Source organism: Engystomops pustulosus, chromosome 6, assembly GCF_040894005.1.
Source record: "Engystomops pustulosus chromosome 6, aEngPut4.maternal, whole genome shotgun sequence".
NCBI classification, from domain to species: Eukaryota; Metazoa; Chordata; class Amphibia; order Anura; family Leptodactylidae; genus Engystomops; species Engystomops pustulosus.
This window is the reverse complement of record NC_092416.1, coordinates 176,645,809-176,663,070: the sequence shown is the minus strand read 5'-3', so window position 1 is coordinate 176,663,070 and position 17,262 is coordinate 176,645,809. Positions and strand designations below refer to the sequence as shown.

Sequence of the window (17,262 nt, the reverse complement as noted above, 5' to 3'; positions counted from 1 at the left end):
ACTGCGTGTATTATCCCTGTACTGTGACATCACTGTGTGTATTATCCCTGTACTGTGACATCACTGTGTGTATTATCCCTGTACTGTGACATCACTGTGTGTATTATCCCTGTACTGTGACATCACTGTGTGTATTATCCTGTGACATCACATTACATATGTATAACATCATGCCTATTGGTATTTCTGAGGTATAGGGACCATGGTCCACAAATATCAGTATCTGGTGTAATCATCTCCTTTAATACGGGTTATTGTTAGTCTCATTCTCTGTAGTCAGGACTAATGTTACATCATGAATTATTATATGTATACTAGTCTATAGCTGGGAGATGCTGGACAGATGTTGGCGGTCTTCCATCTTGGCATTGTCCATTGTCTTTGCCCTCAGGGATGCTCCTTTGAGGCTCCTGGCACAGCTCCTGCTACCACCATCTATGAGGTCGTCTTGCAGCCTTGGTGAGATCTGCTGATACTGAAGTAGAAACATAATATTGACATAATGTTTCATAATGATAAGATAAATATCTCTTGTAGTTGCTCCATCAGATGGTAACTCCAGCGATCTGGGCAATTTCCCTGAGGACCTCGCTGGCTTCTTCTTCATACTCGGTGGACAGTAGTTTAGCTTTGTCTATGTTCTTCATGTTCTCCTCCAGGTTCTCCACTAGACGGATCTGGTCCAGGTAAGCAGGATTCACCTCCTTTACTTTCCTTCTCATTTCTCCTTCCATCTGACCTGCAGAGAACACCATGCCCCCCAGCTTCGTCTGACTACCAAGAAGGACCTTAGTTGCCCGATTCATCTCTGTCATGAGTTCCTGGGATTCCTGTAGGTCATCGGGGATGTCTTCTGTGGATTTGACCAGTAAGGTGAAGTTGTAGCCTTTCATTTGGACCTGGATGTCATAATTACCTGAAATGACAGGAGGACACTTAAAAGATCTAACCACACAATTCTGATAATAATATTGTTTAGAAAAGCTGATCATCCCAGGACACAGATATCTGGTATGAGTTTGGAGAAGTCGGAATCACAGATCAGTGTTGGATCAAGTGGTCTATAAAAGAGGTCCTCAGTGGAGAACCCGGTCACCTATGCATGGTGGGCGTCTCCTTCCAGGGTTTCTGGGTGATAGCATGGCTGTAGCATCTCCTGGTGTTCAGGATTCCTAGAACCTGGATGAATAGTGGAAGTATAGGTAAAAAGTAACTATGTGTATAGACATGCTCCTCGTGGAGACTGGTTCAAAGCTGGACCTCAAGGTCAACACAAGAGCCAATATGAGGCTCAATCTCTGGAAGGCTCTGTAAATAATCCAGAGGCCAAGCGGTAGTAGTATATCAAGTACAGGCGGTCCCCTACTTAAGAACACTCGACTTACATATGACCCCTAGTTACAAACAGCCCTCTGGATATTGGCTACAATGATCAGCTGTAACAGTTATCACAGGCGTCTGTAATGAAGCTTTATTGTTAATCCTGATTCTTATGACAACCCAACTTTTTAACCCCTAAACGCTCTGCGCCGTAGCTCTATGGCGCAGAGATATAAGGAGTGTATGAAGAGGGCTCACGGGCTGAGTCCTCTTCATACAGAGGTGGGGGTTGTTGCATATTGCCCCCGCGGCTATTAACCCTTTCAACGCGCCGAATTTTTTTTGCGATCGCCGCGCCCCTGAACGTCATCGGGGGGCGGCAATCGGTTACCATGGTAGCCTCATGTCTTCGTTTGACCCGAGACTATCTGGCATCTGCAGATTCGTTACAATGAGCCAGTGGCTCATTGTAATGTATGACCTGCAAAAATGCCATATATTGCAATACAGAAGTATTGCAGTATATGGTAGCAGCGATCTGACTATCTAGGGTTAATGTACCCTAGATGGTCTAAAAATTAGTGAAAAAAAAAGAAAAAAAAAAGTTTAAAAAATAAAAAAAATTAATAAAATATTAAAAATTCAAATCACCCCCCTTTCCCTAGAACGGATATAAAACATAATAAACTGTAAAAATCACAAACATATTAGGTATCGCCGCGTCCCAAAATGCCCGATCTATCAAAATATAAAAACGGTTACGGGCGGCGGTGACCTCCGAGACGGGAAATGGCGCCCAAATGTCCGTAATGCGACTTTTACACCTTTTTACATCACATAAAAAATGAAATAAAAAATGATCAAAATGTCGCACAGACCTCAAAATGGTAGCAATGAAAACGTGGCCTCATTTCGCAAAAAATGACCCCTCACACATCTCCGTGCGCCAAAGTATGAAAAAGTTATTAGCGTCAGAAGATGGCAAAATTTTTTTTTTCTTTTTTGTACACATTCGTTTAATTTTTGAAAATGTATTAAAACACAATAAAACCTGTATAAATTTGGTATCACCGCGATCGCACCGAACCAAAGAATAAAGTAGGCGTGTTATTTGGAGCGAAGAATGAAAGTTGTAAAAACTGAGCCCACAAAAACGTGACGCACGTGCAGTTTTTTTTAAATTTTTCCACATTTGGAATTTTTTTTCTGCTTCGCAGTACACGGCACGTTAAAATAAATAACATTACGGGAAAGTAACATTTGTTACGCACAAAATAAGCCCTCACACAGGTCTGTACACGTAAAAATGAAAAAGTTATGGATTTTTTAAGTTGGAGAGCGAGAAATGAGTCGAAAAACCCTCCGTCCTTAAGGGGTTAAAATCCAATTGTCACAGAGACCAAAAAAGTTCTGGCTGGGATTACAATGATAAAATATACAGTTCCGAATTACATACAAATTCAACTTAAGAACAAACCTACAGACCCTATCTTGTATGTAACCCGGGGACTGCCTGTATAGTATATCGTGTGATCACCACAGTGACCAATAGTGAACTTTCCTGGTCACTACCCTTTATGCCATCATCATGCTAAGAGGGTGCATTCCCAAAACACGTTGGGGCAGATTTACTTACCCGGTCCTGTCGCTAACCAGCGGCGCGTTCTCCGACGAGGATTCGGGTCTTCCAGCGATTCACTAAGGTCGTGCGCCCGATGTCCACCAGCTGTCCACCATTTTTTTTAATTCCGAATTCTGTTTTTCCGAATCGGTTGGGTTGTCCGACGGCCACACCTTCGATTTCCGTTGCATGCAAGCCGGCGCCGATACGACACAATCTGATCGCGTGCGCCAAAAATCCCGGGGCGATTCGGCGCAAACCGGTAATTTTTGGGAAACTCGACGAAAATGAGCAATTTGGGTCCTTAGTAAATAGGCCCCGTTGTCCTATTCCTGCTTATGCAAATCATTACCTTGATATACTACTACCGCTTCACCTCCAAGCAGTGCACCTATGCATCATCACTTCATCTGCTATGAGTTTGGTTTCCTCTAGATTATTCACAGAACCTTCCAGAGTTCCTCATATCGCCTTGTGTGTTGACCTCGAAATTCCTGACCTTAAACCTGTCTTAATATTTGATCCTTGGATTTGTCCCTTCTCCATCCATTGGCTTGGAACCCCCGTTTGTTGGCCGCACTAGTTGTCAACACATTGTAAAGTTTGTAATAGTGACAGGACCTACCTACAATCCTTTAGAAAGCTATCTCAAAGTGTCTCGTCAGGCTAGCCATAGAGAGGACCTATGCATAGAACTATTCTACATTTGGGATCCCCCGATTCTGGCAGCCTCCCATTCACATTCTTGGAGCTGACCACTAAAAAAACTGACCTGAAGGCCACAAGCAGATTAGAGCCAGGGCTCCCTTGTCTCGCCTCACAGGTTTTTAGTGTGTTTATTGCTGACTAGAGATGAGCGAGCACTAAAATGCTCGAGTGCTCGTTATTCGAGACAAACTTTTTCCGATGCTCGTTTCGAATCACGAGCCCCATTGAAGTCAATGGGAGACTCGAACATTTTTTCAATGTGTGATTGTATTGAGAAATAATGGGGCAGATTTACTTACCCGGTCCATTCGCGATCCAACGGCGCGTTCTCTGCGGTGGATTCGGGTCCGGCCGGGATTCACTAAGGTACTTCCTCCGATGTCCACCAGGTGGCGCTGCTGCGCTGAAGTTCCCCGAGGCCCGCCGAAATGCACTCAAGTTCACCGGCCCATACATGGTGAAGGTAAGTGCAAGTTACGCGACACATTTTTTTTTTAAATGCAGCGGTTTTTCCGAATCCGTCGGGTTTCTGTTCGGCCACGCCCCCCCCCATTTCCGTTGCATGCATGCCAGCGCCGATGCACCACAATCTAATCGCGTGCGCCAAAATCCCGGGGGCAATTCAGGGGAAATCGGCGCAAATCGGAAATATTCGGGTAACACGTTGGGAAAACACGAATCGGGCCCTTAGTAAATGACCCCCAATGTCTTCTGATAAGTTAGCAGATGTATGGAAACATCTGCAATGTGAAGAACACATTGCCAATGTTTCCGTATATCTGCTAACTTATCCGAAGACATTAGCGCAGAAAGGTGTTCTTTCTTTCTTCACACATATTGTTCTTCACATACTATTGTGAAGAACACCGTTCTGCACTCGTGTCTTCTGATAAGTTAGCAGATGTACGGAAACATCTGCAATGCGTTCTTCAGTGAAGAACACATTGCAGATGTTTCCATACATCTGCTAACTTATCAGAAGACAATTTGCATTGACTCCAGCAGTTCTCGAGCTGGCGAAATACTCGTCCGAGCAACGAGCCGTTTCGAGTACCCAAGCTCGGACGAGTATGCTCGCTCATCTCTAGTGCTGACCGGTCGTAAATAAGATGTTCCTGGATTTATCAATCTGTTGCTTTAAAGTTTTTTTATAATATCCTTTGATGATCACTGCCTAGTGTGTATAAAATGCTGTGAATTTTCTGTTTCATACATAACATCATGTCTGACATAGAGAACTAGTATTCCCGAAAGCTCAACCATCACATATACTCAGGCAGCCTCAAAACGATATCGCCTGACATCTTCACTCTTCTTCTGCACTGCAAAAACAATGGAGCTTCGATCTCGAACACCAGGTCTTTGATCTGATATGAAGACCTATCTCATCCCAAAACCCATCCCAAATACTTGCACATGGATACAAGGTAAATTCCTACAATCTCTTAGACTCGGATCTGATATTAATGACCTATTCTATTGGAAAGGACAGCTATATAGAAAGATACATCAGAAGAGAATGGGCATGAGATCATCTCCTGTATAAGGGAATGCGGCCGGGCTGTGGGGGAAGCTTTGGATGCAATCTCAGATGTGATGTAATAGAAGACTAAAATAAAGGATAAAATTATCACGTGTTGCGGGAACAAAACGTTTTGTTAATTTGATGTTGATCCAGGAAGTTATTCTGAGGCCGTATTGGAGTTGGGAAAGAATTTATTCCTAATTTGGGCCAATTGGATCAGCCTTGTAGGACTTTTTTGCCTTCCTTGAAGGATCTTGAAGGATCTGGGTCTTTTCCAACTTTATCTACTATGAAATTAATATCTTCCTTGAAACGTCCTAGTTTCTACCCAGTATCTCTATTGCATCTTAGTATCTCCCTAGTATTCTACTATCTTCCTTGTATCCTTGTAACGTCCTAGTATCTTCCCATTATCCTAGTATCTCCCTAGTATCCTTGTATTTCCCTAGTATTCTACTATCTCCCTAGTATCTTCCCATTATCCTAGTATCTCCCTAGTATCCTTGTATTTCCCTAGTATTCTACTATCTCCCTAGTATCTTCCCATTATCCTAGTATCTCCCTAGTATCCTTGTATTTCCCTAGTATTCTACTATCTCCCTAGTATCTTCCTATTATCCTAGTATCTTCCTCGTCTCTCCATTGTATCCCAGTATCTTCCTATTATCCTTGTATCTCCATAGTATCCTTTTATTTCCCTAGAATTCTAATATCTTCCTAGTATCCTTGTAACTTCCTAGTATCTTCCTAGTATTGTCCTATTATACAAGTATTCACCTAGTATTCTACTATCTTCCTTGTATCCTTGTAATATCCTAGTATCTTCCCATTATCCTAGTATCTCCCTAGTATCCTTTTATTTCCATAGTATTCTACTATCTCCCTAGTATCTTCCTATTATCCCAGTATCTTCCTATTATCCTAGTATCTTCCTATTATCCTAGTATCCGTTTATTTCCCTAGAATTCTAATATCTTCCTAGTATACTTGTAACTTCCTAGTATCCTAGTATTTTCCTATTATACAAGTATATCCCTAGTATCCTTATATCTCCCTAGTATTCTACCATCTTTCAAGTATCCCTGTAACTTCCTAGTATCTTCCTAGTATCTACCGAGTATCTGCATAATACCCTAGAATCTTCATAGTATCTCCCTAGTATCCTAGTATCTTTATTGTATCCTAGTATTTTCCTAGTATCCTCCTAGTATCCTAGTATTTTCATACCATTGTAGTATCTTCCTTTTATCCCAGTATCTCCCTAGTATCCTTATATCTCCCTAGTATTCTACTATCTTCCAAGTATCCCTGTAAATTCCTAGTATCTTCCTAGTATCTCCCGAGTATCTTCATAATACCCTAGAATCTTCTTAGTAACTTCCTAGTATCCTAGTATCTCTATTGTATCCTAGTATTTTCCTTTTATCCCAGTATCTCCCTAGTATTCTACTATCTTCCAAGTATCCCTGTAACTTCCTAGTATCTTCCTAGTATCTCCCTAGTATCCTTGTATCTCCCTAGTATTCTACTATCTTCCAAGTATCCCTGTAACTTCCTAGTATCTTCCTAGTATCTCCCTAGTATCCTTGTATCTCCCTAGTATTCTACTATCTTCCAAGTATCCCTGTAACTTCCTAGTATCTTCCTAGTATCTCCCTAGTATCCTAGTATCTCTATTGTATCCTAGTATATTCCTAGTATCTCCCTAATAGCCTAATATCCCAATAGTATCCTAATACCTTCGTGGTAGCTTTCTATGATTTGCTATGATATTTGGTGCCTTGGCTTTCGGTGATGCCAATGTTGCCTAAATGTACTGAAGGTAATGGCACCACCATAATCAGTATCATGGTCATGTGTAGTATAGTAGACCTAATATGTCATGTACGAGGAGGAAATATTGGAAAAACCTTCTGTCCACATTATCTAGCGGGAGCCTCTGTCTTTTCCATCACTCCGTATAATTAATTTGCCGTCCGCTTTGAGCCTTCTCCTAGGTGAATTAGACCCTAACCTAATGGAATTGCCTCATGATCCGCCTGGAACGCTGCGAGTCGCTGGTTTATTTTCTTTAATGCGGGTTTGTTTAAGAGTCGTATGTATTTTGGCCACATGTTTGCCTCTTTCTGTGACTGGCCGGACAGATTTATGGGCAGCGAGAAGGTTTTGATTTGCACAAACCACCAAAAAATAAAAACTATAGACTTGGATGAGGAAAAAATGAGAAAAAAAGCCTGAAAAGGCCCCTTAAAGTCTCTTACGGAAAAGTTATGATACTGCCATGTTGCCCATCCGATCGAAAAACATACCTTCACCTAGAAGTGCAAATAAATATACATCTCCTCTACCGCATGATGGAGCTTTCTGCTGGAAAAACAGGGTGGTTGGCTCCAACATCAAAATAGAAGCCTCATATCCCAGCGAGATGGTTCAGCGTTGAGTGAGGCTCTCATCCATGGTCAGCTTCGAGGAGGTAACATCTTATCCTTGTTTTACTTCATGTTTTGTTGACGGTGAAGGAAGGTAAAGGAGGTCTAACATTGGCATCTAAGAGGTTACTGCAACATGTTGAAGGGTCAACCAAGAACCTTCTGGAAATATAATCGTCTAAGAAAGTGACTAGGTGTGACCGAAGATCCTAAAGTAGATCGATCAAGTATCTTATGAAGTCGGGGTGATTTGGGTCACTAACCCGCCCTCAGATCCTTCTAGACCTGAGGTTTAGTGTGCCATATCACCCAATACTATCTCACTTCTACTTACCTAGAGGAGAATCAGATGAGCCACCTCAGACCCATCTCTGGTGCTCATCAATGGTCAGTTTCGAGGAGGTAACATCTTATCATTATTGTTTGATGGTGAAGGAGGTCTAACAAAGAATCTGATAAGCCACCTCAGACCCATCTCTGGTGCTCCGAATACCTATCTGTAGTTTCAGTAAATCTGGTGTGGTACATACTGCTTCACTAAAGTGCCAGACTAACTGAAGCTGAGATGTTCTACGACGCATAAACCAGTAGCTGTGGACCACGGTAAGGGCAGAAGTGATATCGGACCTGTGGATGGTTTAAAGCCCCAATTCCCTTGAAGGACTATGGACGCTCTTACGCATCCAGAGGAAAGCGTTACCGATGCTTTAGCACCTGCAGGATGTCCCTTGCAGAGCTAGTCTATAGGGTCTACGACAGGTACTAGTATACATTATAATGGACATACTTAGAGTCACTTACTGTACTTGTCCTGTATCCTCTCCATGCAGCTGGTGAGGCTGGCACAATGATGGACCTCATTAAGTCGGTACAGACACTTCTTCATAGCCATGTAATTCTCCACCTGGTGGTTGTAGACCTCGGCAATCTCAGCAAACTTGTCATCATATTCGTTCACATTTACATTCCTTATAACAAGCTTCTTGCCTTTCTCCAGCACTGAAATTAAAGGGGAGATGGGATGTGAGCTTTAGGGGTCACCATGACGCAGATTTACTAGGCTAAATGTACTAGAAACCTGGCCAAATGTGCACAACAGATTGATCTGCATGATGTGTACAACGTGTAGTGTGTCACCCGATATCTGGGCAGACTTGGTAGAAAATGGATTCCTGCAGTGCCTCCACAGGCACAATTATGCATTACACTATGTCCACTCCATGGGTAATGCAGGACAGGAGTGACGGATGGGCTTCATAGCCGCTCTCCACACAAGCTAAAAGATGAAGGTCCTGAACAGAACACCCCCTCCATATTCACCATATTCTCCGATGGGAGGTGTGAAGAATTTCCTTACATTCCATCTGAAATTCATATAAACTCCCCCCATGTATCAGAACTCATGAAAATTATTCTCTTCAAATCTTTTTATTGAATCATACAAGTTAAATAAAATTGTTCACAAGACAGCTTAACATATAGGGGCTCATTTACTTACCTGGTCCAGTCGCGATCCAGTTCTCTGATGAGGATTCAGGTTCTGCCGGGATTCACTAAGTTCGAGCGTCCGATATCCTGCATGTGTCGCTGCTGCGCCGAGGTCCGCCAGAGTTCACCTTCTTCTTCTCAGTGCATGTAAGCGCTGATCTTGCGACACAAATAGTTTTTTAAATTCCACAGTTTTTCCGAATCCGTCGGGTTATAAGACGGCCACACACCCCGATTTGTGTCGCGCCAAAATCCGATCGCATGCGCCACAATCCTGGCGGAATTCGGCAAAAAACTGAAAAATTCAGGTAACCCGACAGAAATGCGGCCACGGAGCCCTTAGTAAATGAGCCCCATAGTCTCCTTCTTTACATATATTCAGCTTATTATAGTAGAAAAGATACAATGTATACATCTCAAATTATAATATTGTTATTATTATTGATATTGAAATATTGCAAATGTATCACTGTATATTATTACTCATTATTTAACCAAATATTATTTTGGATTATTTTTTTGCTGGTGAAATAGGAACCTATTGGGGGTCATTTACTAAGGGCCCGATTCGCGTTTTCCCGCCGTGTTACCCGAATATTTCTGATTTGCGCCGATTTTCCCTGAATTGCCCCGGGTTTTTGGTGCATGCGATCGTATTGTGGCGCATCGGCGCCGGCATGCACACAACGGAAATCGGGGGGCGTGGCAGAACGATAACCCGACGGATTTGGAGAAATCGCCGCATTTAAAAAAAAAAAGTGTTGCTCGGCACGCGCTTACCTTCACCCAGGATGACTCGGTGTACTCCAGTGCGTTCCAATGCTCTTCAGCGCAGCAGCGACACCTGGTGGACGTCGGAGGAACTGCCTTAGTGAATCGCAGGAAGACCCGAATCCACCTCAGAGAACGTGCCGCTGGATCGCGAATGGACCGGGTAAGTAAATCTGCCCCATTAAGTCCAATTTTAATATATTTATTTATATTATATAAATAAAATATATTATTTTATATTTTATGTTATATATTTTATATTCTGTTTTTTTCTTAATTATGTGCAGATGATTATATGTTTTTATTATTATTATTTTTGGCTAATTGTTTTGTTATTAAAAATGATTTTCAGTCTCCAGATGGTTTTTAGCATACTGTAAGTGCAGACCTCTGTGACTACTGCTTGTGGCAGCGGTTCCCAGATCAGCATCAGCTATCACTACAGAACCTGCTCCATGGAACTGGTGATGAGAAAGTTTTTTTTTTTTTTCTTATACTTTTCTAATCCCGAAGTTAAAGGAAACCTACCATTTGATGTAATGCAGTATGAAGCAAACATACCTGGAGACTGCTGTAGCTACACTGATGCAGGATCATATCTTGGTTAATCCCTGAGCTGAGTGGTTTTGCTGAAAAAACAATTATACCATTCAGGACCTTGGGTAAGCTGGGACAGACTGACTGGGACAGACACTGAGCTTGGAATTGTAAAGCATTACTAGTCAAGCACTAATCAACCTGAGCTGAATGACTCATACACAGCAGCTGGGGGATGGTGCAGCAATTGATTATTATGTCTGGCAGGAAGGGAACTGCAGGAGATGATGATGCAATCAGAGAGAAACTCTCCTGCTATGAGAAGCTGCAAAGCAAGCACCAGAGCAGGCATAGAAGCCACAGAGCTTCATTATCATAATTTTATATCTGTGTTATCAGCAAAACCAGGGATTACCAAGATATGACCCTGCATCAGTGCAGCTACAGCAGTCTCCAGGTATGTTTGCTTCAAACTGCATCAAATCAGATGGTAGATTTCCTTTAAGCTAAAAAGGAAATGAAACTCAGCGGGAAACTGACTTCCTGTCTGATTGTTTCAATCTACAGGATCTTATGTAACAATGGTCCACATAGACTATGTACATACAGAAGGTCTCCCATATAGAATGTACTGAAAATCTAATAGCCACAAGTCATGTATCTAACGACCCATCACCATCAGTAAGATGATGGTCCGAACCCCAACACCCCAACACAGACCAGCATTCAGAAGATCCATTCTTATCAGGCACAGCGCTGTACATTGCACAGTGGCCATGCTTGGTATTGCAGCTCACGTTGGCTATGCGCAATTGATGGACGTGATGTCTCCTCTCGCTCCCTGATCTTACAGATGTAGGTATAACCTTAAGTTTATATGTAGCAACAACAAAACATTGAAAAATGAAAGTTAATCGTGTCTTTACCCTGGTAAGTTTCAAGTTGAAATTTGAAACATTTGTTCATTGATGACACATTCTTACGTTTATAATTTTATCATATATGAAAAACACCTTTAACTGATTAAATAACCAGAAACAGCACCACACCTGTCTGCAGGTTATGTCAGGTATTGCAGCATAGATAGGTTCATTTATCACTATCCTAGAGATAGGAGGTTAGTACATGCGATGGCTGCAGTGTGGACGACTTACCCTTCTCTTGTTTCGGGAACCTGCCAGATTTAGCAAAAGGTGCAGCCTGCAAATGAAATATAAGATAAAGATTATGTGGATTACATGCAGCACCCAAATACATAATCCCCATACATCTCCCCAGCATATAATCCCCATACATCTCCCCATCATATAATCCCCATACACCACCCCAGTATATAATCCCCATACACCCCCCCAGTATATAATCCCCATACACCCCCCCAGTATATAATCCCCATACACCCCCCCAGTATATAATCCCCATACACCACCCCAGCATATTATCCCCATACACCCCCCAGTATATAATCCCAATACACCTCCCCAGTATATAATCCCCATACACCTCCCCAGTATATCATCCCCATACACCTCCTCAGTATATAATCCCCATACACCACCCCAGCATATTATCCCCATACACCCCCCAGTATATAATCCCAATACACCTCCCCAGTATATAATCCCAATACACCTCCCCAGTATATAATCCCCATACACCTCCTCAGTATATAATCCCCATACACCTCCTCAGTATATAATCCCCATACACCTCCCCAGTATATAATCCCCATACACCACCCCAGCATATTATCCCCATACACCCCCCAGTATATAATCCCAATACACCTCCCCAGTATATAATCCCCATACACCTCCCCAGTATATAATCCCCATACACCTCCCCAGCATATAATCCCCATATACTTCCCCAGCATATAATCCCCATACACCTCCCCAGTATATAATCCCCATACACCTCCCCAGTATATAATCCCCATACACCTCCCCAGTATATAATCCCCATACACCTCCCCAGTATATAATCCCCATACACCTCCCCAGTATATAATCCCCATACACATCCCCAGTATATAATCCCCATACACCTCCCCAGTATATTATCCCCATACACCTCCTCAGTATATAATCCCCATACACCTCCCCAGTGTATAATCCCCATACACCTCCCCAGTGTATAATCCCCATACACCTCCCCAACATATAATCCCAATACACCTCTCCAGTATATAATCCCCATACACCTGCCCAGTATATAATCCCCATACACCTCCCCAGCATATAATCCCCATACACCTCCCCAGCATATAATCCCCATACACCTCCCCAGCATATAATCCCCATACACCTCCCCAGTATATAATCCCCATATACCTCCCCAGTATATAATCCCCATACACCTCCCCAGTATATTATCCCCATACACCTCCCCAGTATATAATCCCCATACACCTCCCCAGTATATTATCCCCATACACCTCCCCAGTGTATAATCCCCATACACCTCCCCAACATATAATCCCAATACACCTCCCCAGTATATAATCCCCATACACCTCCCCAGTATATAATCCCCATACACCTCCCCAGTGTATAACCCCCATACACCTCCCCAGTATATAATCCCCATACACCTCCCCAGCATATAATCCCCATACACCTCCCCAGTATATAATCCCCATACACCTCCCCAGCATATAATCCCCATACACCTCCCCAGCATATAACCCCCATACACCTCCCCAGTATATAATCCCCATACACCTCCCCATCATATAATCCCCATACACCTCCCCATCATATAATCCCCATACACCTCCCCAGCATATAATCCCCATACACCTCCCCAGCATATAATCCCCATACACCTCCACGGTATATAATCCCCATACACCTCCCCAGCATATTATTCCCATACACCCCCCAGTATATAATCCCCATACACCTCCCCAGCATATTATTCCCATACACCTCCCCAGTATATAATCCCCATACACCTCCCCAGTATTTAATCCCCATACACCTCCCCAGTGTATAATCCCCATACACCTCCCCAGCATATAATCCCCATACACCTCCCTAGTATATAATCCCCATACACCTCCCTAGTATATAATCCCCATACACCTCCCCAGTATATAATCCCCATACACCTCCCCATCATATAATCCCCATACACCTCCCCAGTATATAATCCCCATACACTTCCCCAGTATATAATCCCCATACACCTCCCCAGTGTATAATCCCCATACACCTCCCCAGTATATAATCCCCATACACCTCCCCAGTATATAATCCCCATACACCTCCCCAGCATATAATCCCCATACACCTCCCCAGTATATAATCCCCATACATCTCCCCAGCATATAATCCCCATACACCTCCCCAGTATATAATCCCCATACACCTCCCCAGCATATAATCCCCATACACCTTCCCAGCATATAATCCCCATACACCTCCCCAGTATATAATCCCCATACACTTCCCCAGTATATAATCCCCATACACCTCCCCAGTGTATAATCCCCATACACCTCCCCAGTATATAATCCCCATACACCTCCCCAGTATATAATCCCCATACACCTCCCCAGTATATAATCCCCATACACCTCCCCAACATATAATCCCCATACACCTCCCCAGCATATAATCCCCATACACCTCCCCAGTATATAATCCCCATACACCTCCCTAGTATATAATCCCCATACACCTCCCCAGTATATAATCCCCATACACCTCCCCAGTATATAATCCCCATACACCTCCCCAGTATATAATCCCCATACACCTCCCCAACATATAATCCCCATACACCTCCCCAGCATATAACCCCCATACACCTCCCCAGTATATAATCCCCATACACCTCCCCAGTGTATAATCCCCATACACCTCCCCAACATATAATCCCCATACACCTCCCCAGTATATAATCCCCATACACCTCCCCAACATATAATCCCCATACAGCTCCCCAGCATATAATCCCCATACACCTCCCCAGCATATAATCCCCATACACCTCCCCAGCATATAATCCCCATACACCTCCTCAGTATATAATCCCCATAACACCCACCCAACCCTTTTGTGTTGCAGCTGCGCTGCCTCCATGCAACACAAATTAGGGGACGTTCCGGGGCTTATTCCTATGGTGCGCCAGAATTATCACGCAACGTCAGACATAAGTGTATTGAACGCCCCTTGTTAAAGGTGCAAAAAAGTTGGGTCAGTGCAGGGATCGCCAGATTAATGATTTCTGACACATGTTCTTCATAAATCTGGCGCACCCAGCATTATACACAGGCAAACCCACTTTTAGTAAATGTGCCCCAATGTTCCCTGCTCCGGTAACATTGTGGGCTCATTTTGTGCTTGTTATGACCTAATATCGTCTTCCTTTCAGTCTCAGGATGATTCCCATAAGAGGAACCATTCCGTGTTTGCACAATTGGGCTGCGCCCTGTTTACTACTGCAGTCATGTGACCCTGAGACGCCACGTGATCGCTGTCACCCGGCTCTCGACTGATCTCCACCTCCAGGAGCTGGATATCAGGAAACATCCACTGTACCTTCTCCCAGGAGCAGGAGCTGACATTATGTGCATTACTGTGGAAACTACATACGGAGAAATCTTTTACATAATATGTAATTTATCTCTATATATATCAGATATCCTCCAGTCAATGGAAACATAACCCTAATAGTGTCCTAAAAACACTTGGGAGCCGCATCTCAAGCGCATAATACCAATCTCTCCTACTTAATGACATCACATGACACCTGATGACATCACTCACTATTATATAATATATATTTTACGCTCCTCAAGAAAGTAGTGGACTACTAGTAGTACTGCCTATAGGTAATAACTTTGTAACTCAATGTGTGGCCCATTAAAGAGCCTTGACACATCAATAGTGAAGCCAGGCAAAGTAGTTTCCCACTGTTTAATGATGTCACATGATATCTGATGACATCACTCATGTAGTGAGCAATTAGCAAACCTCCAGAAGGAATTTTATGGCCACTATAGATGATGAGCCCTTAACTCAATGTGTGACCCATTTAAGAGTCTTGAAGCGTGACCAGGGGTGTCGGGCAAACTGGAGACATCAATCTGTAAGCAGATGCTTCCCACTGTGTAATGACATCATAGGATACCCGATGACATCACTCAGTGTGTTATAGAGTAAGCATAACTCCAGAAGTAAACAAATAACTCCGGAACTCCTAGTATGTACCCCCCTGCTCGGGCACCCTGGTCTGTCACTCCCTTGGCATAGGAATCACTATAACTGCACCCCCTTAAACTCAGTGTCTGCCAAGCTGATGGCATGATCTCAATGGGCACCCGGTTTCTATAAGATTCCCTCTGTAACAAGATATATGGGGTAATTAAAGGGGTTTTCTAAAGACATTGGGGTACATTGACTTACTTGTCCGAGGAGTTCCCCCAAAGTGCATTGTCCGACCATCATGCCCTGTGCCGTGATTCACTAAGATTGTGCGCCGGATATTCTGCATGTGTCGCTTCCCCACTCAGGTCCCCGGAGTTCACCTTCTTCTTCCTGGTGCATGTAAGTGCTTGATCTTGCGACAGAATTTGAATCTTAAATCCCGCGCTCAGTCCGAATCAGTCGGATCATCCGACGGCCACGCCCCCGATTTCTATTGCATGAAAGCCAGCGCAATAGCGCCAAAATCCGATTGCGTGCGACACAATCCCCAATTAAATATCTGTCAAAGCGGCACAAATCCTGAAAACCTTGGAAAACCCGACGAAAGTGCGATCTGCGGACCCTTAGTAAATAAGCCCCATTAAGTATCAAATCAGTGGCGGTCTGGCATGTGGCACCCCTCACTGATCAGCTGGAAGAGGAGGCAGACAGCTCCATTCTCTGTGTAGTGGCCAATGCTGGTTAATACAGATCATCTTCATAAGAATAGGGCTCGGCTGCAGCGACTCAATCCAGCCACTTCATTAAGAATGGAGCTGTTTCATTCTCTGTGTATTGATAGCCGATCGGTAAGGAGTTCCTTGCGCCTGACCCCCGCTTATTTTATATTGGAGGATATAAAGGATGTATAAGGATATATAAGGATTGGTCATCAATGAATATATAGTCTGGAACATCCCTTTAATTAATTACATTCTGGTAGATAAGTTGGTAACCATAAGAGGTAGTAGATATGAGACTTAAGGTGGCGATATGAGGGACAGGAACTTCCTGGATTTCCTGTCTTCCCTTTGATGCCTCTTCCCAGATGGCTGATAACAGAGAACAATAGACAACACAATCAGAATATAGAGACGACAGATTTTGGGTTCTTTAAGGCAGCGATCACAGTGATCAGATAAGTAAGTACATGATCAATAGGTCTGTCCCTACCTCGTCCTCATTACTGGCCTGTACACAGCAGCAGCACAGGGCGGCCATGCTTCACCCCTGACAAGGCGGCAGAAGAAGCGACACTTTCATGGAAGGATTCAGTCTGACAGCGAGATCACAAGACAAGCACAAAGGGAAAGTACTCGGCTCTGGTGACGTGACCGGCGCTGCACATAGTGGCTGAAAAAGGAGTTTAACCAGTTCCCAGTCATAAATACTGAATGTTTTTCTCTTAAAGGAGAAGCTGAACACTGGAGCAGGAACCCAGACTAACTTACCTCACCTTTAAGAAGGGTTTGTGGCATTCAAGTGATAGAGAAACAAATTGTTACATAGCAAATGTACATTTATACAATGTATCAAGTTTTGTTTGGTAAATAAGGGACATTGTGTGTGTGTGTGTGGGGGGGGGGGGGATGTAAGTCCAGGAGGACTGAGAGACTTCATCATACTATAAGGGAGTATTTGTTCCTTCATTGTTGACTCAATTTTTCT

General features: G+C 43.3%; 1 protein-coding gene across 2 annotated transcripts; it reads right to left on the bottom strand.

Annotated features, from left to right (window-relative positions):
- Positions 1-222: 222 nt before the first annotated feature.
- LOC140065080 (uncharacterized) lies at positions 223-16,944 on the bottom strand. Of its 2 annotated transcripts, none has more exons than XM_072112562.1 (4): positions 16,768-16,944; positions 11,554-11,599; positions 8,405-8,602; positions 223-916 (listed from the first exon to the last, which is right to left on the bottom strand). In XM_072112562.1, exons 1-4 carry the CDS (start codon positions 16,813-16,815, stop codon positions 546-548), a joined length of 663 nt encoding a protein of 220 aa, XP_071968663.1. In that variant the 5' UTR covers positions 16,816-16,944; the 3' UTR covers positions 223-545. The 2 variants fall into 2 exon arrangements, with proteins under 2 accessions (XP_071968663.1, XP_071968664.1); XM_072112563.1 differs by lacking the exon at positions 16,768-16,944 and adding an exon at positions 15,814-16,637.
- Positions 16,945-17,262: the final 318 nt, after the last annotated feature.

What these genes read in the sequence shown, in the direction of transcription:
- LOC140065080 (XM_072112562.1), bottom strand. Translation starts at nt 16,815, where the DNA reads ATGGCCGCCCTGTGCTGCTGCTGTGTACAGGCCAGTAATGAGGACGAG. An exon ending in AGGCCAGTAATGAGGACGAG is followed by an intron (nt 11,600 to 16,767) that starts GTAGGGACAGAC and finishes TTTCATTTGCAG; the next exon opens with GCTGCACCTTTTGCTAAATC. An exon ending in GTTCCCGAAACAAGAGAAGG is followed by an intron (nt 8,603 to 11,553) that starts GTAAGTCGTCCA and finishes CTTTAATTTCAG; the next exon opens with TGCTGGAGAAAGGCAAGAAG.